We start from the raw sequence: 26,491 nt of genomic DNA on the forward strand, positions 1-26,491 counted from the left end.
TACAATAGAATTAATCAATAGAATCTCCCTTCCTACCTACCAATATGATAGATATAAAATTTCTCTGGAAGCCATCCCCTTCTGACTATGGTGCTAGCTTATCTACTTGCTATCAATAGTGCAAACAAAAATAAAACAAAGGTGAGTTCGATTTTATAATAGGATGACCAGTTGAATAACTTTTCAAAGTACGTTGCTGCTTAACTGCCTATCAATACGGACAAACTAGGAGCCAGCCCAGTGGCGTAGTGGTTAAGTTTGCAAGCTCTGCTTCAGGCGGCTGGGGTTCGCAGATTTGGATCCTGGGTGCAGACCTACACACCACTCATAAAAGCCACACTGTGGTGGCGTCCCACATACAAAATAGACGAAGATTGGCACAGATGTTAGCTCAGGGCCAATCTTCCTCACCAAAAAAAAGGGGGGGGGTAAACAAAATCCGGAAATGAGGCATCTAGTGAATTCTAGAATATTTGATCTTACTAGTCATTTGAAAGAATGCTGAAGAATATTTATTCCATCAAGTTTTGCACTGGTCTTGCATGAGTATTTTTACATTTAAATCGACACTCTCTTGTTGATAATCTTAAAAAAAGAATGTTGCTATGAGCAAGCTGTTCCCAAATTGAGTTTGCAAAATTTCAGTGTTAATTATTTTATCAAAACGAAGTTTTAATGAGACATGGATGAAAACAAAAGGAGGGTGGGAACCAGAAAAATTGAAGGAAAAGGCTCCCCATTTGCAGAAGTATGCCTTAGCCTTGCAGCGAAAAAGAAACAATTTCACCTTTGAAGACCGCTGACTAAACTGCTTTCATACACATCTTACTTAATCCTAACAGCCCTGCGAGGCTGGCGGTTTCATCCTGTTTTACAGCCAATTTAACAGCTTGGAGAAGGTCACAAGATTGGTCCCAGGCTTCCACAAATGGCTGCAGAGCAGGAACTCAAAGCCAAAGCTCCTGAGTGCCCAGAAGCCCCCAAGCTGTCTGGAACTCCCGGGCCACCTCCATTTTTTGAAGCAATCAGTATTTTAAAAAATACGAAAAAACTGTTGTGTGTGTTAAGTGCCTATATAGTGTTTAAAGCACAAAAATATTTCAATAGAATCCGGCTATTCCAAGAAAATGGCAAGACGTATTGCCAGTCCACCACGACCTTTGTGGTCCTGTGATAAGACAAGTTCAACATCATCTTTTAATTGTCGGTTTATCTCGCCAACCGCACGTATATCTCATTTGGAAAGGTCAAAATCTAAATTCCACCCTTTTGTGAATGTGGGTGACTGCCCGGCACGTGGCCTCTAGCCGCCCCCAGCCCACCCCACCCCCAGAGGTCTTTCTGGAACTGCTTCGAAAGGACCCCTAAGCCAGTTGAGCCCCGTGGACCAAGCGGCATCCGGCTGCACAGTGGGGACCACACATGCCGTCGTTCGGTTGTCCTAGACCCGAAACTCCATGGCAACAGCTCTTCTTTGCAGTGGGACCGTCTCCTGGTCAGACCATCCCACGGGGGACCGTTAACTAACTCCAACATTTCAGAAGAGGTGGGCTGCGGGCTTTATTTACCTTTTCATCAGATTCATCAATATTTTTAGTCCTCTCTGTCCACTGGACTCTGGAACGTGTTTCCAGAGTGTCTGAAAGAAAGAGATGTAAGGGAACAAGATCACACGTCCTCCTGTGGCAAGGATCCGAAAGAGGACGCCCGAGGACACGTAGCGTGCAGCAGGGCAGAGTGGGGCCCGGGCTGCACGCACGCGGCGCTGCCAGCAGCCCTCGCGCGGGACCCCCGCCCGGCCCCAGGCCCGCAGAGCCCGCCCAGCCCGGGAACCCGGCGGCCCCCCCCCCCCGGACGCCCCGCCCAACGCCCTAGGCCCCGCCCCCAGAGAGCCTCCCGTCCCGGCGGGCCCCGGGCCCCGACCCCACCTCCTTGGCAACCAAAGCGACGCTTTCTCCTTAGCAACCAGCGCGGCTACCACCATGGCGAACAAAGTTGCTGCCCCGACGGAGAAAGTTCCGCGGATCCAGAGGGTCTTTATAAACCTGCTGGACACATACAGCAGCGGAAACATCGGCAAGGTGAGCGGCGGCGGGTCAGAGCAGGACCCCAGCTCCCAGTCCCCCGCGCCCGGCCCCCGGAACCAGCGGGAGCCTGAGCCACTGGGCGGTGTCAGGGCCTCCCCTAAGGGAGCGTCCCTGGTCCTGCGCACGGCCTATGCTCCCTGGACCCCAGTCCGCACCCAGGGTACACAAGCGCCCCACCTGGAAGCCCAGGTGTTTGCAGATCGCCGGTGCAGCCCCCGCTCCTCTTCCGTTAATGAGGGGAAACTGAGGCTCAGAGGGAGACAGGGGCTTGCCAGAGATCACACAGCGAGTTGGGGACAGGACCTGGACCTGGACATAGAGCCCGGGTCTCTGGCCTCCTAACTAGGTTCTCCTTCCCCTCTGCCACCGCATCTGAAGCAGGCAACTGACAGATGAATCCAGCGGTTCTATCCCCCACCGAGCGTTTTTCCTTCATCCACCCCTTCAACATGCGGTCTCAGCGTCTATGTGCCCGGCACTGTTTTGGGCCCTGACTCCCATTAAGCTTCCTCACCCTTCTCCATCTTTAGCCCTCGAAAATGAAGATATTCAAAAAGAGGACGCTGGCACCCTTCATCTTAAAATGCTCAGTAGTCAAAAGAAAGCCATAATTTTATCATTCCCCTGAGTAGGAGTCGCTGATCTTCATTCTGCCCCCTGGAGCTACGCAGAAGTCTAGCCCCACCCTGGGCATATTTCTGCGAGGCTATAATGATCACACTTTCGGACAACACAAGCTGCCTAAAATAGGATGAGGCTACAGTGCATACCGTCTGTATTGGTTTCCTAGGGCTGTGGTAACAAATTACCACCACCAACGGAATTTATTCTCTCCCTCTTCTAGAGGCCAGAGGTCCAAAATCAAGATGTTGGCAGGGTTGGTTCCTACCAGAGGCTGCAGGGGAGAATCTGTTCCATGCTTCTCTCCTAGCTTCTGGTGGTTGTTGGCAATTCTTAGCATCCCTTGGCTTATAGACTCACCACTCCAATCTCTGCCTCCATCTTCACAGAGTATTCTCCCCTGAGTGTCTCTGTGTCCAGACTTCCTTCTTCTTATAAGGACACTAGCCACTGGATTAGAGCCTGCCCCAATCCACTATGACCTCATTTTCACTTGATGTGCAAAGACTCTGTTTCCAAATATGGTCACATTCACAGGTTCCAGGTGGGCAGGAATTTGGGGGCTGGGGGGAGCAGGAGAACACTATTCAACCCAGTACACCACCTAAAGTTGATCAGTCAAAAATATACAGGTTCAGATATATAATTTATATGTAAAAATAGTATATTTTATATATAGCATGTAATTAGATGTGATAAACAATATTTGTGATATTATATATGATATATATCTAGTAGAAGGGACTAAAGACACGTGATATATCTTCTCCATTACCAGAAAAGGGGGGAAAGAAGGGAAAAGGGCACACACAAAACTAAAACAATAACAAGGTGGGTTTTTTTTTGAAGAATGAAAACATTAAAAAGACAGGTGTACTATGAACTTATTTGTGTCTCAAAAAGTTTGATACAGATGTAGAGAAGATAGATGGATCAATCACACCGAAAATATCTATATGCAGAAAATGTCTCAAAGCATACCCAAGAAACTTAACTATTATCCCCTCTGGAGGATGGGGTTCATTCAGTCATGAACACCTACTAAATGGCAGGCACAGAGAACTTACACAGTGAATAAGACCAAAACAGGTTTCTGCCCTCAAGGACCCTGCCTCTCCGGAAGGAGACAGACAATAAATAATTTTTAGAATAAATGAGATATTTCAATGTGTGATAAGTACGCTGAAGGAAAGAGAGCGTGGATGTTGACCGGTGGGTGGGAACAACTGCTTTAGAGTCGCATGAAGGGGCTCTCTTGAAAGGAGACATTTAGTCTGACATACATGCGATGAGGATGAAGCTGGAGGAACTGGTTCTCAGGAGGCACAGCAGAGGCCAAGGTTCTGAGGTGAGAGTCAGGTTGGTGTTTTCAGAGGTCAGAGTGGCAAGGGTGGCAGGGAACCGGGGGCTCCAGGGCTGACGTCATTGGTGCAGCAGGCACAGTGCCCGGGGCCCATGAGACTGGGGCCCACAAAAATGTTCTAATTTCTTTTGAAGTCAGAAAGAAGCAAATGAAATTTTAGAGTCAAAGATTGTGTGTCTTTATAGCAAGACAGTCATAAAATAGAATTTTTAATATTTTTTATGGTGGAAAATGCCCATGAAAGTCAGCGTGTGGCCCTGCTCAGCAACGATCAGTGCCTCGCACCTGGTCAACATTAACACTTTATCGATACTTGTTGCATTAATTAACGAAGCAGAGTCAAGCACAAAGGCCCAGACTGTGCGGGTCAGGAGTTGGGTTTATATGCTAAATCCAATGAAAGCCGCTGCAGTATTTGAAAAGCGAGGTGACATGACTGACGTTAGGAAGGAGGGAGAGAAGAGAACTGAACTTTTTACTTTACCCCCGTTTGGTCTCTGATTATTTCTGACAACATACTATTTTTATACTAAAACTTTTTCTTTTGGTATCAGAGATCTTTCTCAAAAGTTTTTCAATAATGAATTTTCTAGTTATTCCTTCACTATCCAGGACCTCTCTTTCTCAAATTCCAAGTAATTGCTGTGATATGTACTAAGCCACATGGGAGTGGGAATTGAAGCTGTCGGGGTGGGGGGCGAATTTTCCTCCTACCCCTCTTGAGTTCTTCTGGCTGGACTAATAAAAAACCTCAAGACCGATCACTAGGAGAAAAACCAATTTAATATGTATGCATGGGAGATCATAAAAATGACTCTCAGAGAAATGACCAAAGCAGGCAGCTTTTATACCTTTTTACATAAAGAAATAATAAATTTGTGAGGATTTAAAAGGACAAAGAAACTTAGGTTTGGGTGCTTAATTAGTAAGAAATTTAAGCAGAATTTGGGTTTGAGGTAGTAAATTAGTAAAAAAAAAAAAAAAAGGAGCAAGATTTCTCTATACAGGCTTCTTTGCTCTGGTGATAAGGATGTTACTCTATCCTGGTGTGAGGAGGGTGTCTTTCATATGCGAGATTTATTTCCTGCTTTCAGGGGGAGCAGAGAGAGGAGAGTCAAAATGCCCTTTTTGCCTTGGCTGCTTCTCAAGCAACTTTTTTTTTCCTTTTTGAGGAAGATTAGCCCTGAGCTAACTGCTGCCAATCCTCCTCTTTTTGCTGAGGAAGACTGGCCCTGAGCTAACATCCATGCCCACTTTATATGTGGGACGCCTGCCACAGCATGGCATGCCAAGCAGTGCCATGTCTGCACCCGGGATCCGAACCAGTGAACCCCAGGCCACCGAAGTGGAACATGCGCACTTAACCGCTGCGCCACTGGGCTGGCCCCTCAAGCAACTTTAATACAAAATAATCAATATGCCATTGTGGCAGATTTGGGGACGGTCTGCCCTGGGGCCCAACAAATCATAAAAAAGAAATAGAAGCCACATTTCTTGTCTTCAGGCTTACAGCCCAGTTGGGCAATGCCACCTCAGCCCCTTCTTGCCCAGGTCCCTGGGAGGGAGTAGCGTGGTGGGGTGTGGCACGTGTGCAGCCTTGGGTATCAGAAGGTCCCTGCCCATGCGGTCTTGGGAAGTTACTTACTGCTGGGCACCAATTTCTTTGTCTGTGAAATGGGATAATAAAATTGAACACGTATGTTTGAGAGAGAAATGAAAACACAGATGACCTACTTGAGAGAAATATATTCCAATAAGAGAGTGAACCCGACAACCTTGCATCCTAACTTGGACTGTTTTTTATCAAAATAAATGAGGTGGGACTTTATGTTTGGTTGGTTTTGGTACATTTTTACTCCCCAAGGTGTGATAATGTCATGATTATTTTATGTTATTAAACACATTACGTTTAATATATAAATTAAGATAAATTATTTTTATTTCTGTATAAAAAGTATATATATATGAAACTCTTTAATACTGCGTGAACTACTCCCAAGGAAAACTTTCATAAAAAAAGAAACATAACTTTGCCAACTTCATTCTGTTTCATTATTCACTGAGGCAGCCACTGGCCACATATTTAAATGTGGCGAGCCCAAATGGAGACGTGCCGTAAGCATAGAAATGCACCTCGAATTCCACTGGTTTAATATGAAAAAAATATATAAAATATCTTACTAATAATTTTTATGTTGATTACGTGTTAACTCGCTAATATTTTGGATATATTGGGTTAAATAAAACATTAATTAATTGCACCTGTTTCTTTTTCCTTCCGTTCACGTGGCTACTAGCAAATTTAAACCATCTGAGCGGCCCACATTACGTTTCTGCATTTCTATTAGAGAAGTGGCGGCTATAGCCGAGCTCTGCCTGTTGCCAGAGCAGGATCGTATCCTTGACAAGTTCTTTAAGCTCTCTGAGCCTGAGTTCCTCATCTATGACAAGGGGAATCATAATAGTACCCACTTCACCGTGTTGCTGTGGGGCTAAGATCCATTCAGTGAGATCCCCGTGTGCAAGGCCTTTGCTCCGCACGTGGGCACCTCCAGCAAGCCTTCAATAAAGGTTCATCTCCAGAATCCTCATCCACCGACTGCCCTCCCTCTAAGTTGTTCTTAGTAGTGGGGAAATTTCTGTTTTCTTGCAGTTTCTATCGAACTGTGTAGTCGGGGCTTCACTTGAAGAAATTACAGAAGAAGAGGAAGAGGAAGATGAAAGCAAGTCAGCTATGCAGGAACCCTCCTCAGTCAAACTGAAGGAAGGCACGTTCCAGATCGTGGGCACGCTCTCCAAGCCCGAAAACCCGCGGCCCACCTTCGCGGTGGAGACGTACAGTGTAAGTACGGGGGGCTTGCTAGGAGTAGACAGACAAACGGAAGACTCGCCTTCCGCTCCAACGTCTTACAGTGTGTCGTTACTCTGCTTCTCCTCCCCTCTCTTCTGTGGGGGGGGCGAGGGGAGGGGATGACGAGGGACCGGGATGCAGGGGAGCCGGGAGGCGGGGACGGGGGTGGGGTGCGGACGGGGAGAGGACCTTCTCCTCTGATGGAGATGAACCACTGTGGTCTCCACTTTACGTGTTTGCCTGAAGGACAGAATTTACATGCAATGTTCTTGGAAAGGACACATCTCCTTTGAACTTTCAGACTCAGAGAATTCTCTATACTGTGTTTAAAATATATTCTGCCCTGCATCACCCTAGCACCAGTCTGGGCCACGGTGGGTGCCATCTGTGAAGGAGACATCTCCTTTAGTAATAGGTCACTCAGGAATAACACATCATCACAGGCTGTCTTATTGAGAAGCGCTGCTCCCTCCATGTGACAAATTCTACACAGTCCTTGTCCTGAGACCTTTAAATAGCTCCAAGAGGGGGCTCCCTCCCAGGCCAACCCCTCCCATCGCCCTGCCTGCTACTCTCCAGGCCCCACGAAACAGCTTTGCACATACAGGAATAGCCTTTCCTCTTCCCTCCCCCAGCCAGCCCTGTTCATCCTTCAAGATTTAACTCAGGAGGTCACCTCTTCCAGGAAGCCCTCCGTGATTCCCACTTCCCCACTCCTAGTTTGGATTCTGAGCTCTTCTCTTGTGCTCCCATAGCATCCTTTACCTTCCTAGATCATAACTCTTTTCACAGCCATTGTTATCGTCTGTCTATTGCGGGTCCCTCCGACCATAACTGATCAGCTCCTTGAGAGCAGGGGTCCGCCCCATTTATTCCCCTTCTGTCCCTGCATTCCGCATTTAGCACAGCAACTGGCAGAAAGTGGCCCTCAATAAACATTTGTGAAATGAATGAATGCGTCCCCTCCCGCCACCTTCGGGAACTTTCTTCACCACTTACCCTCTTTCACACCCTTCTGGATCTTCATTCGACACTGGCTTCTTTCTTTCCACCTATGCATACGCTCAAATCTTTCCCACTGTAAAAACACTTAATTTGGCCACTCTGCCGGCTGCCAGCCTCTGTCTCTCCCCCTGGCTCCTGCTACCACTGAACTTCAGAGAGGGACCAGCCACATTTGTAGGCCGCACTCCTGCATCCCCAGGCCCTAATCTGTCCGGTGCTGGCAGGCTCTGTCCCCACCACTTCACAGGCAAGACCCTGACCAATGACACCAGTGAGCTCCTAATTCCCAAGGGCCTGTCCTACCCGGCTTCCCAGGAGAAACTCTCCTTCCTCCTTCTGCAGCCATTGCCCCTGATCTCCCCGATGCGTCCATGCGCTCCTTCCTGGATTCTTGCACCAGCTCCTTTTTTTCCCCAGAGCTCCCTCCTTCCTCGTAATAGTTGTTCTTCCTAAATCTTATCCAGTCCTCTGGCTTCAGCTCCCGCATACAAGCCAGTGCCTTTCAAATCTGTCTTCAGCTCTGTGGATTCACAAACCCAACAGCCTCCTGGCCCACCCACCCGGATGTCCTGCAGGCATCTCTAAATCAACATCCCCCCAATTAAGTTTATTACAGTACTCTACAAAACCACTCTGCCCTTTGCACTCCTAATTTTTATTAAGGACCTTGCTGACTATATCAATTGGGGCCGTTTGATGCTGCAAGTAAAAGAAAAAAAAAGCAATGGAAACTGGTTTAATAAAGAAATTCATCAGCTTATATGGCTGGTGGTCTCAAGGGAGAGCCAGCTTCAGGGCTGGCATGATCCAGGGGCAGCAGCTCCTTTTCCTGCCCCTTCCTGGGCTCTGCCTTCCTCTGAGGGTGACTTGATCCTCAGGCCAGCAGCACAGTCCAGGGCCTTACATTCATACAGAGCAACACCCCGATGAAGAGACTTTCAGAACATCTCAGAGAAAGGAGGATAAACATTCCAGCAGCCTCCTGCAAACATCTTGAATCTCGCTGTCTTAAATTGAGCCACATGCCCATTCCTGAACCAAGCACTTGCCCTTAGATCAATAAGGCCCATCCCTTATGCTAGAGGATGGAGTTAATTTCCCAGAGGCTGAGAAGGGGAGTGTCTGAACAAAATTAGGGTTCTGTTGGACAAGAGGAAGAGGAAATGGACGTTTGTAGACACTCAACAGTCCTTTATACCATTCGTCACGTGCTCACCCCACCAGGGCTGAAAGCTCTTGGCTCCCCGCTGCCTCGCATACTCTCTTGGTCAAAGGATGCTCAACCTGGGGCTGGCCCCGTGGCCGAGTGGTTGGGTTCGCGCGCTCCGCTGCAGGCGGCCCAGTGTTTCGTTGGTTCGAATCCTGGGCGCGGACATGGCACTGCTCATCAAACCATGCTGAGGCGGCATCCCACATGCCACAACTAGAAGGACCCACAACGAAGAATATACAACTATGTACTGGGGGGCTTTGGGGAGAAAAAGGAAAAAAATTTTAAAAAAATCTTTAAAAAAAAAAAAAAAGGATGCTCAACCTGCCTCTCTAATCGCTAAGCAGAGCCTCCTTCTGTTCTCGCCGCCATGTGCATTGGTTCAGATCTCCAGCTTCTCTCGCTATTTGTACCTGAATTTGCATCACTGAGTGTGCACTCAGCACCCTAAAGATCCGCAGATGAACACGGAGCTCGCAGCCCAGCAGGGACTCTGCGACTCATGCTAGTCGATCCAGGACAGCACGGTAAACATGACGACAGCATGTGCACACAGCACTCTGAAAGGGCGGGACGTGAGTTTTCAGTCTTATCTGGAGAGCCAGGCGGCGGAGCTTCAAGCGCCTCCCTACCACACCCGTCAAGGCCCCCTCTGCAGCTCTGGTCTGGAGATTCCAGAGCCCCCATCAGCACAGTCCTGCAGATGGCCCTCCTTTGGGAGGCTGGGTCTGCTGGAGACGTTGGGATGGAGGCTAGCACCCAAGGCTGAGCAGAGCTTGCCAAGCAGATAAGGGAGCAAGGAAATGCCACACGAGGTGGGGGACACTAGGAAACCATACAGTGTGCTTTGGAATAGAAAGAAACGGCATAGCTAGAGCGTGGGTTCTGGGGAGCCAAGAGGAAGAAGCGAGGGTGGCATGAAAGGGGAGAGAGAATGAAGGATGGAAGACATCAGGCTGGTCCAGGTTGTGAAATGCGCCTCTGCCCAGCTCAGCCAACTGCCTGCCGTTCCCTGAGCATCCCAGGCTCTGCTGAGTAAGCTCATATTCACTCTTCTAACCTAGCTCAAATGTCAACTCCTATGAGCCACAAGCACATATTCCTCCTGGTCCACTGAACCTGAAATCTACCTCCATGGTAGCTATTTCCAAATTGGGGGCTGCCATGTAAGGCCATACAGGGTGCACACTGCACAACAGTGCCTGGCTAATGAGGACTGAAAAGTGACCTGTCCTACGGGCTATACTGTGCCCCAGAGTGTGTTCCTTCTCACAATTTTTCCCCAAGAGCAGGCCGCCTTTTTCTCATTTGTACAAAAGCATCATACGTGCTTAGTTGTATCCTTGCCTACATTAGACTATAACTATTTGCTAAAAGTTTTCCCAATAACACACACACACCTACGGCTCCTTAGCATCAGCAACCATATATTATTTATTTTTGCCTCTATTCTTAGGGTCAAAAACAGTGCCTACAGATGTTTGTTGAACCCACAGATGTTCACCCACGGATGTCGGGTGAACAAATGAATGCATGAAAGTGGTCACCCAACACCTGGAGAGGACTATTCTCTTGAAAACATGGCTGTTTCATCCTAACCCCGTCCAACTATGATTTAACAGGTGTGCGTGTGTTTCCTTGGACACCATTCTCACGTGCTCTTACAGTCTGGAATCACAGATGCTTCATCTTCTTTCTCTTGGACCGCGTCTGGAACCCATCTCTTCGATTTCTCCCATTCCTCCAGTGTCCTTTCTTTCATGTGTCATTCCTGAAGCTCGATCAGTTCTGGGTGTACTGGGCAGGTAGAGTCCTCTCACATTGCCATGCTATTGACAAAGTAAAAGTCGACGTTTGGATCAGCATTTCCAGTGTCTTCCCTCTTGCACATTCGGTCCAGAAAAGACACTGAGTGGATGGTATTATGCATTAAATTGTGTCCCCTCAAAAAAGTTATATGTTAAAGACCTAACGCCCAGTACGTCAGAATGCGACCTTATTTGGAGATAGGGTCTTTACAGAGGAAATCAAGTTAAAAGGAGGTCGTTAGGGTGGGCCCCTCACCCGATATGACTGATGTCCTTATAAAAAGTGGAAATTTGGACCCAGACATGCACACAGAAAGAACGTCATATGAAGACAGAGATCAGAGTGATGCGTCAATAAGCCAAGGAACGCCAAAGATCACCAGCAAACTCCCAGAAGCTAGGAGAGAGGCATGGAGCGCAGTCTCCCTCACAGCTTTCGGGAGGAACCCACCCTGCTGACACCTTGATCTTGGACTCTTAGCCTCCAGAACTGGGAGCCATAAATTTCTGTTGTTTAAGCTGCCCAGTGGGGGCTACTTGTCACAACAGCCCCAGGAAACAAATACAGCTGGATGCAAAAGGGCTGGAGAAGCCAACAGTCCACGCTGTTAAATTTAACATGGGTGCACTGACCTCGCCAAGGTAGTCCTCTTGTTTCATAAGGAAAAAGCATCTACTTTCATTTTTTTCTCCAACTAAATTGTGTGGTAAGAGACCAAGTTTGTCCTGAAATGTTCTGCTTTACTGCAACTGGTCAAGGATTGGTGGGGAATATCTGATCCTCAGCACCATGGGATAAACGACAAATGCAAACCCTGCTTTGGAAATGCAGGGTCCTTTTCTGGTCATCTCAATACCCACCCAGGGTATCGCACTATTGGGAAATGTTGCTGGCATCCACGCAGCAAAGAATAAGTAGGTAAAACACAACGATCACCGAAGTTACTTTTATCTAATGTAAAAACTTTGTATTTTTAACCATTAAAAGTTTTTGTATTTTTTAAAATATTCCCAACTGTCAAGTGTAATAAGGTACCTTCCATCTAGAAAGAGAACGGATTCATTCTGTCTTGAGGCTTCTGAAGCAATCCACATTCATCGCTCGTCGGCACATCTGAGTGATTCATGGTATCTAATTGCTCCAATAATCTTGCCTAGAGTTTGAGTTCGTTTTAAATGCCTCACACATTTTCTTCCAGTGTGTTCTAATCCTTCCCTTCTGAATCGGGGTTTAAGCAACACACAGAAATAGTATCTACGATCCTTATGCCACTTTTAAATCATCTGTTCCCAGCTATTTTCATAAACTTCTTTGTTACTTGAAAACTACACACAGAAGAGAGCCAGAATTTCATTTTAAAGAGAAATGCTTCTGCAACTGGTTCTCCTGAGACTCTTGAAGGCAGCACATCTAATTTGGAAATTGCCATTCCGTCTAAACATTAAGGTTACTTTGTTAGCTTCTTGCAACAAATGGCTGTCACTTTTCTTTCTCAGGCCCTCTCTCGGGAAGACCTCCTCCTGCGCCTGCTGGAGTGTGACGTCATCATTTACAACATCACCGAGAACTCGCAACAAGTGGAGGAAGCTGTCTGGGCAGTCTCGGGTCAGTGAGGGGCACTCTTTCATCTCCAGGGACACTGGTTTTGTGCAATTTACTTTGCCTAAGAGTCATTTAATGAACGCTCAGCAAATTAGGAGCATGGAAAAAACTGATCTGAGACTGACTTAAGACACGAAATGCAATCAGGCTAAGGAAGATGCCTGTGGTTGGCGTTAAAACATAAACCGGGGCCTATTAAAATTTTTATGAATTTATTGGAGCAAAAGTCGATTTGAATCGGGCAGTGCCACACTGGAAATAGCTAGGATGCCCCACCTACAAGAGCCAGGGGAAAAACTTTTATAGAGAAAAGCCGGAAGCAAGGCAAAGAAACTATTTGATTGGCTGTAGCTTAGGGTTTCCCTTATGTGAAAGAGCCCAGTGGCTGTTTGTGATGGGTGGTCCCTAAGCTTTGATTTCTTAACCTTGAGGCATTTACAGACTTAGGTTTTGGTTTGCTTAGCTAGGCTGCAAAGGGCATAAAACCACCTCAGTCTAAAGGCCACCTTGCTTAATTACCTTAACAATAGAATAGAATTCTTCCAAAGAATGGAATATTCTCAATCATTGAAAGAAATGAAACATTAACTTCCAAAATTCAACCTTACTCATTCCACACGCACTGCTTAAGGAGGTGGGCTTGAATGTACTGGGAAAATACAAAGACAAATAAGAAAGAGATCATACTCTTGGGGCACCGGTAGACCCAGGAGTGAGCTACAGCACGATGACTCTTTGTGAGTCATCTCCTTACTAGGTCAGATGCAAAGGAGAAAGCAAATTAGCTTACTTGAATCATCATTCTAGAGGAGACAGCCAAAAAGACACAGAGCACCTTACATTTCAATATTTTTTAGACTTCAATATCTTTGTTTTAGGCAAATTAGATCAGGGGTCAGAGAACTCTTTATGTAAAGGGCCAGATAGTAAATATTTTTGGCTTTTGAGCCAACCACTCTTCCACTGTGTCAAGATGGCGGCCATAGACATATGTAAATGAATGGACTGGGTTCCAATAAAACTTTATTTACAAAAACAGTCAGTACTTTGCCAACCCCTGAATAGGATCAACAGCAAAGCTATATTTTGGCTTAAATTCAGAGAAATGGAATGGGGCCTCAGGAATGACGGTACCATATTGAGGGAATAATGCTGGGAAAGCACTGTCCGTGGAGGTGTGGGACTTCTCAGGAGCTTAGAATGTTTGATTTCTCATCTATAACTTTGTGCCTAAACTTCCTTTAGTGAGATATAAATCAAAACTATGAACATTGTGTCATCTTTGGCAACAGAGCTTTTTGAAAGCCCACTTTCTGCATTTTGTCCCTTTGCAAGTATTTACAGATGATGTATAATTGCACCTTCTAAAATAACTGTACCGCCTAAAATAATAATCAGAGCCAATGTTTACTGAGTTGTTATTTTGTGCCAGGCTTTGAAGATTGATTTTTCTATATAACGTATACTTGCAACATTTTTTTTTAATTTTAAGTTTTTTCCTGAAATAAAATCTGGATATGTTTTGCAAATTAAGAAGCACAGTAGGGCTCAGAATGAAAAGCACCCATTTCCTGCCTTTCCTTTCTATCTCATCCCTAATCCCCAAAAGGAACCACATTTCATCCACTTGTTCCTTTTTAACACATAAACATGCTTGCCCTGATGTCCTTTGACTGTGCATCCCAGACATTAACCGCTGACTTCCTGTTGTCACAGGGGAGCCTCAGCCCCTCACAGGAGCACCCCACAGCCCCTCAAGGGGACATGATCCTTTCTCAAACTTTGAGACTGCCTTCCTTTTCATGAGCTTTAAATGTAGAGTATGTTTTACTGCTTCCTTCTTCATTCTAATAACGAGCTTTAAATAATTAAGAACATTTTAGGGGGCCGGCCCGGTGGTGCAGCGGTTAAGTTCACACGTTCCACTTCCGTGGCCTGGGGTTCACTGGTTAGGATCCCGGGTGCAGACATGCACCACTTATCAAGCCATGCTGTGGTAGGTGTCCCACATATAAAGTAGAGGAAGATGGGCACAGATGTTAGCTCAGGGCCAGTCTTCCTCAGCAAAAAGAGGAGGATTGGCAGCAGATGTTAGCTCAGGGCTAATTATCCTCAAAAAAAAAAAAAAGAACATTTTACTTCTCTATTTAGTGGAAAGGTTTTAGCTGTGTTACCTCATTTTTGAGATCTAGAGTCTTTGTCTCTGCAAGAAAGTATAGTCAGAGGCCTTGGGTCTGACATCGGGGTCGCCTGGAGGGCACAGGCTTGGTGGGGCCATGGCAAACAGGGGTAGGACCTTTGTCATTTTATCTGACGCACATTCTTAGATTTGGGGGTTTTTGTTTTTCCTATGGCTATGCCTTACTTATTAATAATGTTTTATTAAATTATTTTTACATGTTTTATATTAAAAGAATTACAAATACATAAATATTATTACATTTAATTATTTATTAAATATTTAATTATGAAATACTTTATATTAAAAGAATTCTCCTACCTTTCACAGAGAGTGTCAAAGGAAGACAAGATGACATAGGAGAAAGGAATGCAGTATTAGAAATGAAAGGAAACATTTGTGTATATGGATGAAATGTGCTTGTTCGAAAGTGAACAAGCAGATCATTGCAGACCCATTAAAATGATCCTAAGTAAAGAAGGGCAGCCCAGTTCCAGGACCTCTAAGAGTGCCACCCGTCACAAAGCAGGACAGTCTGAGGCACAGCTGAGCAGACAGGGTAAAAGAACAAAATTCAACTGAAGAGGCAATTTTTGTTAAGAGACTAAAAATAGAAGCTAAAATTAACATTTGACTTTGGGCTGAATATGTGGACATAGTGTTCTTCGAGTTAGTGAGATAATCCTTTCTCATCTTAGGGTGGAAAGTCGCGCATCTATTAGATTCAGGATATCAGCATTTTATTCTTTTGCTTGTTTAAGAAATCAGTTCACGAGACTAAAAATGTACCGTGACAACTGTGTCACTTAGATCCTCTGACAATTTAATTAGACCTCACTTTAGACTCTTTTTCCTGGAAAATTATACGTCATGAGACATATTTCAGTGGAACCCCGTGCCGAAGCGTCCGAGGAGATGCAATGCTTAACGAACGGCGTGGCGAGCCCTGCGGAAAGCGAGGAACCCTTTGGAAACCAAATGCTCCCCTCTCTGTCCGCCGCTATCGTACATCCCCGTCCCTACAGATGGTTCGCATCCAGCGTCCCTGCCTTACCCAAGCCCTCCGCATGGCCCACAGCCCCGCACGGCCTGCCCGGGCGCTCTCCCCGGGCCAGGCCGAGTGGGAAGGGTGGGCAGACCCCAAATTACTTCCTTCCACGACAGTTTAAGCCAAATAGGACTGCTTTATGGGAAATCATAGGAGGGCCTTACCTTCTGATCTGGTGCTTCCACGGCCCCCATCCCAACCTTGATGGGGCCTGCTGCTCCACTCTCCAGGCAGCTGGCCCTGCCGCGCGTGGGGGGAGCACAGGCTTTGCAACCAGGCTGCCTCCATCGGCCTCTCTGCCCCGCAACTTCCTTCCATGATTCTGCACAAACTGTGCCTCAGTTCCCTTATCTGTAAAACAGAGATCATAGTAGTCCCTGTCTCATAATGGTAAGAATTTCATAAAGTCCACGAATCGTTCCAATCCGCGTCAGCTATAATTATTACTGTCACTAGCCCTCCCCAAAAGTGGAAGCACACTGCTGCAGGGCAGGCGATGGCAAGGGGGTCAAGTTTGGAGCTGAGGTCAGGCGGCTGCAGGGAGAAAACCGAGAACAGTGATGGGGAGGGGACAGGGAAGCGTCAGGGGTGACGCCGCCCCGCTAGGTGCTCCCGGAAGAAGGAGTAACTCCACGTCCCACTGGGAGCTGACAGTTTCCGTGATTTCGAAAACACGTTCGGCACGGGTCCGAATAACCGCTCTGCTTTTTGGCCCCACAGCACTCAATGAAGAAGTCAGCCATTTTGAAAGGCGAAAGGTGTTTATTTTATTGTCCACCGTGATGACTTGGGCGCGATCCAAATCCACGGACCCCGTAAGTAATGCGCCCGCTTTTCCTTTAGGCAGCGTTTTGCCCTCGAGTCCTTGCAACCTGCAGGCAGAGAGAACTTTGTCCGGTGAACCGTGTCTTCCTGCGTTCCCGGACCTGTCCCGTAAGAAGCGCTCAGCAGCGTTGTTCATCGACTCTAAGCATGCTCCATCCTAAGGGGCCCCTTTGTTTTATATGCCACTGAAAAGAAAAAGAAAATGCTGCCTACTAAACCATAAGGACGCTTACTGATCACTTACACTTCGTATTTTAAATGTATTGAGAGCTCTCTTTTAGACTTATTTAGACCTATCTTTTTGTCGTAGACATTCTTGTGGACACATTAAAAGGAAGATATAAGCAAAACAGTGACTATGGTATTCCCCAAACTTCTTCCTATTCAGAGTCCAGCGCCTCAGAATCACACCTACGCTCTGTTTCCACGCGATGACTCCGTCTAAAACCTGAGTCGTCATTTATTTGTAGGTACTTTGGTTTCCTGTAAAGCACATGATTATGACTTTGCAAGGAAATATGGACTCACAGTGATTCTTCTAACGTTGCTTATTTTCTCTGCTGATAGATTTTCTCTGCTCGGGTGCCTCCGTGCCCGTGAACCACCTTTTCACCTCAGTGCTGACTCACACTATAATCTTTTAAAAGACAATCAAAAAGGCACTTAGATCAACATGTGTAGTGCCTAACTCAGTGCGAAGGGATGACAACATGAACTGTTGTGCTCGAGGTCACCCAGACACCAGCAGTGCTTCCTGGGTGACAACAGTTGTAGAAAGCCATTGATTACAAGACACATCCTAATTTCAGAGATATTAAAATGTGAAAAAAAATGCACATGTTGGAATTGATGGAATACGTTATTTATAATAAGGAAATGTTTAGGGATTTATCACACTTTTTGCATCAAATGCCATTTGTTTGTTTAATTATCTCTCCCTTGGTGGATCTTTGAGGACAAGGACCAGTGATTTCATGTCTTTTTCTTGTAAAGTCACTTACCTACTCCATTTAGTTGCCGTCATCTCAAGGAGCAGGCTAGTCATTTTATTTCTGTTATAGTTCTTTCCTTCAGAGTGTCTCGTAAAGTGTCGGCTACATAACAATCATTGGTCACTTGACTGGCTGACCATTTTGCTGACCTGATTAACTGTCCCCACTCATTCAGTTATAAACTAAATCATGCTGACTTAAGCAAGATAGGAATTTATTGACTCACGTAATTGATGAGTCAAATAATGGACTTCAGGCACAGCTGAATCTAGAGGCTTAGACAATGTCCTCAGAGCTCACCTAGTCTGTCTTTTCTATTGCTTCTTTTCTCCTCTGAGAAGGCTTCATTCTCAGGTAAGCTCTCCCCTCCTCCTGGGCCCCAGCAGCTCCCAGGCTTACATCCTTAGAGCTTTAATTGTCTTTTCCACTTTGGCCAAGTCCCCTCCTAAGACTGGAATATGCTATTCATCCAGGTCTTAGGTCATGGGCCTAACACTGCACCAGTCACTGTGGCCAGGCGATTGCAGAGCTCTGATGCACCAGACCTGGGATCATATACCCACTTCTAGAAGCAAGGATGATGAGCCCCCTAAACTAGGTGGACTGAGAGTAGAGAAGAGATGGTTCCCCAAATAAAATATGGGGAAATGGCTCCTGTGTTGAGCTCCTGTGTCTTTTTGGAATGTCCCCATCCTCTGACTGTGGTTTGAATTTGCATTTCCCTAATGGCTCATGATGATTTAAAATCGGGTTAATTAAGGTATCATTTACATACAGTAAAATTAACCCTTCTTACTGTACAATCTATAAGTTTTGAAAAATGCCTACACTTGTGTAAGCACAACAATCAAGATATAGAACTTTTCCATCATCCCCCAAAATTCTCTGCCTCAACCACACAAAAAGAGTTCCAGACGGAGCACACATTTAAATGTAAAAAGCAAAATTTTCACTTTTTAAGAAAAATTACGGAATTTATAGGGAAGGATTTCTTAAACAAGACCCAATAATGCTAAATATTTTAAAAAATTGATAAATTCAACTGCAATGAAATTAATGAAGTATTTATGGATGAAATGATCCTGTGTCTGAAATTTGCTTTGAAGTAATCCAAGGGGCTGAGGAAACAGATGCGGGTATAGAGGAAGCAAGATTTGCTGCATGGAAACCTGAAACCCACGGTGGAAACCTCACCCAAGCCAAACTGAAGGACGTTTGGTTAAATAATTGGTCCTCGTTCTTTAAAAATGGCAATAAAAGACAAAGAAAGCTGAAACGCTGTTCCACATAAAGAAGACTGAAAAGACGTGGCAATTCAGTGCAATACATGATCCAGAATGAGACCCTATGTTGGAGGGAAAAAATGCTGTAAAGGACAGACTTGGGACAAGTGACAAAATGGGAGCATGGGCTGTGGATTGGATATAATTACTGTATCAGTATTTCCTGAATTTTCTTACCATACCATGGCTATTTAGGAGAATGTGCTCAGGAAATACACACCGAAAATTAAAGAGAAAAGGAGTATGATGTATGCAACCTACTCTCAAATGGTTCAGAAAAGATAGATAATAATATGTGTGGTGTTGGGGAAATCTAATTAAAAACAAAATCTTTCCCCAACCCAGAAAATCTCTCCACAAGGTAGTAGAGAAAGAAAACAGCTTTCTTACTGAATAAACGTTGAACGGGGATGTCATGCGCATCACAGGTGGTCCGCCGGGAGATTGCAAAGATCGAAGGGAATCCCACCGTTTTGTAGAGGCAAGCAGATACAAGCACGACAGACATGTTTTCCTGAAAAACATGAAACTAGTCCCTGAGGAAGAGGACTTGACAGCATCATTTGTCACACGTATTTTGTCCTAGATCCACCTAGTAATTGGGGTGACCACGTGTGTTAGCTAACTGACTTCATCCAGAGGAAAAGCAAACTTTCGTATCTTTGTAAGAGGAGATCCTTTTGCAGCTTGGAGCAAGGAGCCCCCCAAAGTGAGGCTCCTACCCTCCCCCAGGGACTGGAAGATAGGGGTGCTGTCTCCTCTGACATTTACATCTCAAAGAAATCTCTCCAGGGTCCTTGAGGACGACATTTCTTAGTAGTAAAGCAGACAAGACACTTACTCATCTTCTAAAAGGACTTAGGCACATTTCAAAGAGAGAGAGAGAAAGAACTTACAAGTGTTTTAAAGTAAATGCTCTAAGAAAACCAACTGATGAGGGAGAAAACTCTATCCTTATTTTCAACAGGGAGAATTAAGCCTCTTATTTAAAATTTGTGTTTGTCCTTAAAATATACATATGAAGAGAGAGAGAGAATGAGAAAACAATGTGGCAAAATGTGAAAAGTGAGGGCATCTGAGTAAGGGATATGTAGGAGTTCTCTGTATTATTTTTACAAACTGTCTATAAATTTGAAATTATTTCAAGGTAAAAAGTTTATAAATAAATAAAATGTAGTAGAAGCACGCTGGGAGCAGAAGAAAGCCCAAAGGGAATTTTAGTTTTCCTCGTGTGATGAACAGTTTCGCTGATAGTCTGTTCTGGGAGTTTTGTGCGTGTCACAGGCGACTGGTAATTGTCGTTAAACTCACCTAACTCTGCCAGGGCCTCTGAGGGGCTGAGGGGCTGCAGACCTGCCTCTCTTTCTCCCTCAGGTCAGCACAAACATAGAATGAGGCCCTCTGTGTGCCACCACTTCAGGTCTACGAATGCCTCATTCCCCAAAGATGTTCACCGTACCAGAAAGAGTTATGATCGCAAGTTCAAACCTGAAGGTAATATCCGTCATCAGCGTCTGGCCATTGAGCTTATCGGTTCCCCCTTCTAGGGAAAAGGAAGCAAACTGAGCCCAAACTGGTCTTGGCAATGATCTTTTTGGATTTGACACCAAGAACACAGGCAGTGAAAGCAAAAATAAACTATGACAAACTAAAAAGCTTCTGCACAGCAAAGGAAACCATCCACAAAGTGAAAAGGCGACCTAGGGAATAGGAGAAAATATTTTCAAATCGTATATCTGGTAAGGGGTTGATATCCCAAATGAGTAAAGAAGTCATCCAACTCAATAGCAAAAATCCCCAAATAATCCAATTAAATAATAGGCAGAGGATCAGGAGAGACATTTTTCCAGAGAAGACACGCAGATAGCCAACAGTTACCTGAAAAGATGTTCGACATCTCTAATCATCAGGGAAATGCAAATCAAAACCGCAACGAGCTATCACCTCACACCTGTTAGAGTGGCTGTTATCAAAAAGACAAGAAACAACAAGTGTCGGTGAAGATGTGGAGAAAGGGAGCTCTTGTGCACTGTTGGTGGGGTTGTAAATTGGTGCAGCCACTATGGAAAACAGTATGGAGGTTTCTCAAAAACTTAAAAATAGAACTACCATATGGTCCAGCAATTCCGCCTCTGGGTATTTATCCAAAGAAAACGAAATTACTATCTCGAAAAGATATATGCACCCCCATACTCATTGCAGCATAATTTACACAATAGCCAAGACATGAAACAACATAAGTGTCCAGGTGAATGGATAAAGAAGTTCTGGCAGGTATATACAATGGAATGTCAATCAGCCATAAAAAAGGAGGAGATCCTGCCATTTGTGACAACATGGATGGACCTTGAGGACATTATGCTAGGTGAAATAAGTCAGAAGGAGAAAGACAAATACTGTATGACCTCACTTATATGTGGAATCTTGGGGGAAAAAAAGAGAATTCATAGATACAGAGAACAGATTAGTGGTTGCCAGAGGTGGGGTCTGGGGGTTGGGGAAAGAGTGAAGGTGGTCAAAAGCTACAAACTTCCATTTATAAGATAAATTAGTCCTCGGGAATGTACAGCATGGTGACTGCAGTGAATAATATTATATTGTGTATTTGAAAGTTGTTGAGAGAGTAGATCTTAAAAGTTCCCATCACAAGAAAAACAAAGTAATTATGTTGATGACGGATGTTAACTAAACTTATTATGGTAGTTATTTCATAATGTATACATATAGCAAACGATTATATTATACACCTAAAATGAGTACATTATATTTCAATTATATCTCAATTTTTTAAAAAAGAACATTAAATCACTATTAAAATAAGCAGTAGTTTTTAGAATGCTTTATTTGAGCGTAAGGGAACGTGGTCACTCTAGCATCTTTGGGCTTAGAAGTTTTATGTAGCCCTAACACACCAAGTCTGTCCTTTTTTCTTTTATAGGATGATTCTGACATTCCATTTACTGAAGAGGATTATCGAAGAAGAAAACAGCATCCTAATTTTCTGGACCACATAAATGCTGAAAAAATGGTCCTCAAATTTGGAAAAAACGTAAGTCTGGAATAGCAAAGTGTTTAGGGTAAGAAAAATTTTGATCTGGCCTGGTGGCACGGCAGTTAAGTTTGCACACTCCACTTCGGTGGCCCAGGGTTTGCCAGTGAGGATCCCACACACAGACCTACCCACTGCTTATTCAAACCACACTGTGGCAGGCATCCCACATATAAAGTCAAGGAAGATAGGCACAGATGTTAGCTCAGGGCCAATCTTCCTCAGCAAAAAGAGGAGGATTGGTGGTGGACATTAGCTCAGGGCTAATCTTCCTCAAAAAAAGAAAAAGAAAAATTTTGAGACAGTATACAATGCACATGGCCATGACTGTTCCACATGCTTTACATACATCATCTCAACTCATTAAACATCTCCTTGTTTAGTTTCCTCATCCTTACACCCACAGATCTCTGAGCTTCAGGCTCACCCTAAGATGCACTGTCCTTAGGCCCTGGCCCAGGTTCTGGTCCAGCCCATTAAGTTGAAAGCCTTGTCTGGGGTCCCCAGCAGAGCTCTAGCCATCACCTACCAAGGAGTCTGTGGGTCCGAAGAGCAGCCTAGCCCAGAGGAGGCAGATAACTCGGAGTTGAGAGGGGGAGGAAGGGAACCACATTTTCCCTTTTTCAGGAAGGTATCTCATTTCCTTCTCGCAACAACTCTGAAAAGTGCATGTTCACCTCATCTTACAAATGAGGATGGAGGCTTCCAGAGGTTAAGTAAGCTGCTCAAGGTTGCATAGCTGGGATTTACTAAGCACCGTCCTGAGCGCTTCTTGGCCTGTCTGATCTACCCCTTAGAGCAATGGAATTGTGTCCACACATAACCACCCCCATTTCGCGGATGCAGCTCTGTGGGAGAGGCGTCAGGTGGTGGAGCTGTGATTCAAACCTGCATCCGTCAGACACCAAAGCCTACCGGTTTTGTTTTTATTTTTTTCCTGACTCCAAAGCTCCCTCATTTGATAGAGTTGATCCTGGCACATCCATGGTGACCAATTATTAAAACATACGTATAGCTGAGAAGTTCATGTGAACAATAATAATAGCCTATTAGCCTTCTGTTGCAGCAAAATTTGTCATTTTGACATATATATTATAAAATTATTTTATTTCTCTTATCTTTTATCAAAATAGATGACAAGAATGCCCTGGTGATGAATGAGTAGTAACAGCTGAAAATTGTGAGCTTGCTCCCTATGTGCCAGGACTGTGCTAAATGTTTTACTTATGGTACCTCAGGCAATCCTTGTGTATCTCATATATAATCCTCAAAATTCTATGAATTAAGTTCTATTATCATCAACCTCATTTAATGTATGTAGAACTGACATAGAACACCCAACCTCTAAAGGTTCCATCCACTGGAGTTTTCCCATTAGCGGAAGACGCGCAGTAGCGATATGTAATAATAGCTCTAAGATGACACCTAGTGGTCTCAGCAGATATTACGGTAAGAGCTTTGTCCCCAAGTCCTGTCCTACCATTAAATTTTTTTTTCTTTTTTACTTTGACAATACAAACAGCGTGAGTACAAACTATTTGAAGTAAACAACGTGGGACCAGGGATTCTAGCCCCTTTTCTACCCATTACCTTGTGACCTTAGCCAAGTCATTAAACTTTGGGGGTTAAAATAAATAAATAAAATGAAGGGGCTATACTAGACGGTGTAAATTCCTTCCAATTCTGAATCCTATATTATTTTATTAAACTTGGAACATTGCCCCAAATAGAAAATCCATGATTTCCTGATCATTTATGTCTAATTCATTGGGTGAGAACATGTGATCACACATACAAAAATAATCGATGTGAATGACAGTCTAAATTGGAGAAGTATTATCTTAATATCTTTTTTATTATTAAAAACATTAAATTTGTCCCATGCTCTAGATGATGCAATCAAAATTTCATTTTAAAAATCTATTCTTTTTATCCTCAGTTTTCTTAATCACTCTTTTCTGCACAATTAATAAGGTAAGGTTGGTGGCCAACTTGGTCATCTCGATGAGCCTTTTTTAACCTAGCGTTTTTCATCAGGTAGGTAGGACTTTAGAAGTAATCATTTAGGGGCTGGTCCCGTGGCTGAGTGGTTACGTTCATGTGCTCGTTAGGCGGCCAGGGTTCACCAGTTCAGATCCTGGGCGCAGACCTAAGCACTGCTCATCAAGCCGTGCTGTGGCGACATCCCACATAGAAGAAATAGAATGACCTACAACTGGGATATACAACTAAGTACTGGGGCTTTGGGGAGAAAAAAAAGAAAAAGAGGAAGATTGGCCACAGATGTTAGCTCAGGGCCAGTCTTCCTCACTAAAATAAACTAGAAGTAATCATTTAACACATATCAGTTTATATCCTACAGTGTACTAGGCACTGTGGCTAAGAGCTGGCCTCAGCCACAGACAAAACAGATGTGGTCTCTGCACTCCTGAGGCTGGTCGGCCACGGTCCGTCTACTGTTACCACACCTGCAGCGATCACGTTTATATTCATGTGCTGTATTACAAACACAAGAAGTTGCACTTATTTAGTATTTTGAGGCAAAGGGAAGCCCTAATAATTATACAAGTTAGCTAAATAGTTCTGATTTGCCTAACACCCCCAACACAGCTTTAACTGGGTGCTTCCATCTTTAAATGAGTCACGCTGACTATTTGGAATATTTTAAAATGTTTAAGACTTTAAATATTAAAATATTCAAAAATATAGTTATATTGACTTTAATTAGTATTTGAATAAACCAGAATTGCCGGTCTGTTTTGCCCCAAGTCACTTAAATCATGAAGTGGCCTCCGAGCACCCATTGTGTATATGGTCCCAGAAACAAAATCATCTGCCAGATCTCAGCGGCAAGCTATGAAATTTGTTGTAATAGATAATTATCCCACTGGCTTTTGGTGCTTATATTCTCTGACCAACCCAAGGCACTCATGATAACTTTTTTTAATAAAAACGTTTCTGGATTTGCTTTAATAACGCGATATTTGAGATTTTTGCACTTACATTCAAGTTTCCGAGTGAGATTGGCCTATCGTCTTCCTTTGTCATACTGTCTTTTTCTGGTTTTAGTATTGTGTTTCTACTATCCTCACCATTAGTTGGGAACAAAATTTTCTGTTCTCTGCAATATGTATGAGAATGGGCTTATCCCTTGAATATTTGAGAGAATTTGCCTGTAAAACTATCGTGGACTGTGTGAAGGCAGTGGCGGGATGTGGGGGCAAGAAATTAGCCTTTTACGCTGTTTTCACGTTAATTGACATAAAGTTGTCCGTAAGTCTCTCTTGATGATTTTTAAAATCTCTGTTTGTAGTTCGGTTCCCCTTTATGGACTAATATTTGTGAGGGGGCATCACTGCTTTCCCACTCCTCTAGTTCCCACGAGGATGATCCTGGAGGCTTCTGCCTAAGTACTGCTGCCTTCTTACTGACTCCTTATCCCGCCTCCTGAAGCTCAACCAACTTACCTGATTGGTAGGTTGGGGGGCGTGGTTATGTCACTTTGGCCCCTCCTCCCTCCGGTCTCTCCGGGATCCCACTGAGTGCAGCAAACGAGTTCTAGCTTCTTCATGCCCTAAGTTTTACAGGGCAGGCCCCCTGTGGAGAAGTCCATAATTTTCCAGCGCTGCCTGTGACTGGTAGGGAAAGTTTCTTATTGTGGGGTTCAGGATTAGGAAGCCCCTCGTCTTTGCTCACCTAAGGAGTGTCCTCCAGCCAAACCCCCATCAGTAAGGAAGATGGTAATTTACTTGAGCCTTATGCCTTTTTTTCTTCATCCATCTTAACCAATTTTTCTATATTATTATTACTAAAGAAGTAGCTTTTGCTGTGTTAGTTCTCTCTCTTTCTTTTCTAATTCGTTAACTGTTCTGTCCTTATTATTACATCTTCCTTCTAATTTGGGTTTATGCCATTTTGAGTTAGATGCTAAATTTACTAATATTCAGTCTTTGCCATAGATTTGCCACTAAACGCAGTTTTAGCTGCATCCCACAAGTTTTGAAATGCCCTGAATAGTATTTTCATAACTATTAATTTCTAAAAATTTTCTAAAGTCTATTATAATTTCTTTTTTGGCCTGTGAGTTATTGAGAAGTGTTTTTTAAATATCCAAATATATGGAGAAGTCATTATCCTTTCATTGTTCGTTTCGAATTTGGTTGCTTTATGGTCAGAGAATGTGGTCCACGTGGTGGTGATTTGGTGACATGCTTTGCTACATAGTACATGGCCAGTTTTTCTAAATCTTAAATTCCATATGGACTTGAAAAACCTGTGTATTTCAGACCGTTTGTGCTGAGTTCTATATATGTCTACTTAGGTCAAATTTCCTAATGGCATTTTGCAAATCTTACTAATTTATCAATTTATCAATTACTGAGACGGGTATACTAAAAATCTCCCACTGTAAAGTGAACGTATCCACTTCTCCTTGAAATTATGTTCAGTTTTGCCTTATTCACTTCTAGGCATGCTCTTGTAACTCCTTCACAGTGTTAGACATTACAGGAATGAAACTGTAAATTTTTCTTTTTTTTTTTTCTGCATTATCTCCCCAAACCACCCC

At 44.2% G+C, this 26,491-nt stretch overlaps 1 protein-coding gene across 2 annotated transcripts in view; it reads left to right on the forward strand.

Annotated features, from left to right (window-relative positions):
* The first annotated feature begins 1,965 nt into the window (after positions 1–1,965).
* AK7 (adenylate kinase 7) overlaps positions 1,966–26,491 on the forward strand; it is a 60,599-nt gene continuing 36,073 nt past the window's right edge. For both annotated transcript variants that reach the window (XM_046647017.1, XM_046647018.1), the window contains exons 1-5: positions 1,966–2,081; positions 6,725–6,913; positions 12,443–12,551; positions 16,496–16,590; positions 21,814–21,924. In XM_046647017.1, the coding sequence (XP_046502973.1) occupies positions 1,983–2,081; positions 6,725–6,913; positions 12,443–12,551; positions 16,496–16,590; positions 21,814–21,924 (603 nt within the window). In that variant the 5' untranslated portion in view covers positions 1,966–1,982. The remainder of the gene's footprint in view (positions 2,082–6,724; positions 6,914–12,442; positions 12,552–16,495; positions 16,591–21,813; positions 21,925–26,491) is intronic.

This window comes from Equus quagga, chromosome 20, assembly GCF_021613505.1.
Source record: "Equus quagga isolate Etosha38 chromosome 20, UCLA_HA_Equagga_1.0, whole genome shotgun sequence".
In the NCBI taxonomy this organism is placed as follows: Eukaryota; Metazoa; Chordata; class Mammalia; order Perissodactyla; family Equidae; genus Equus; species Equus quagga.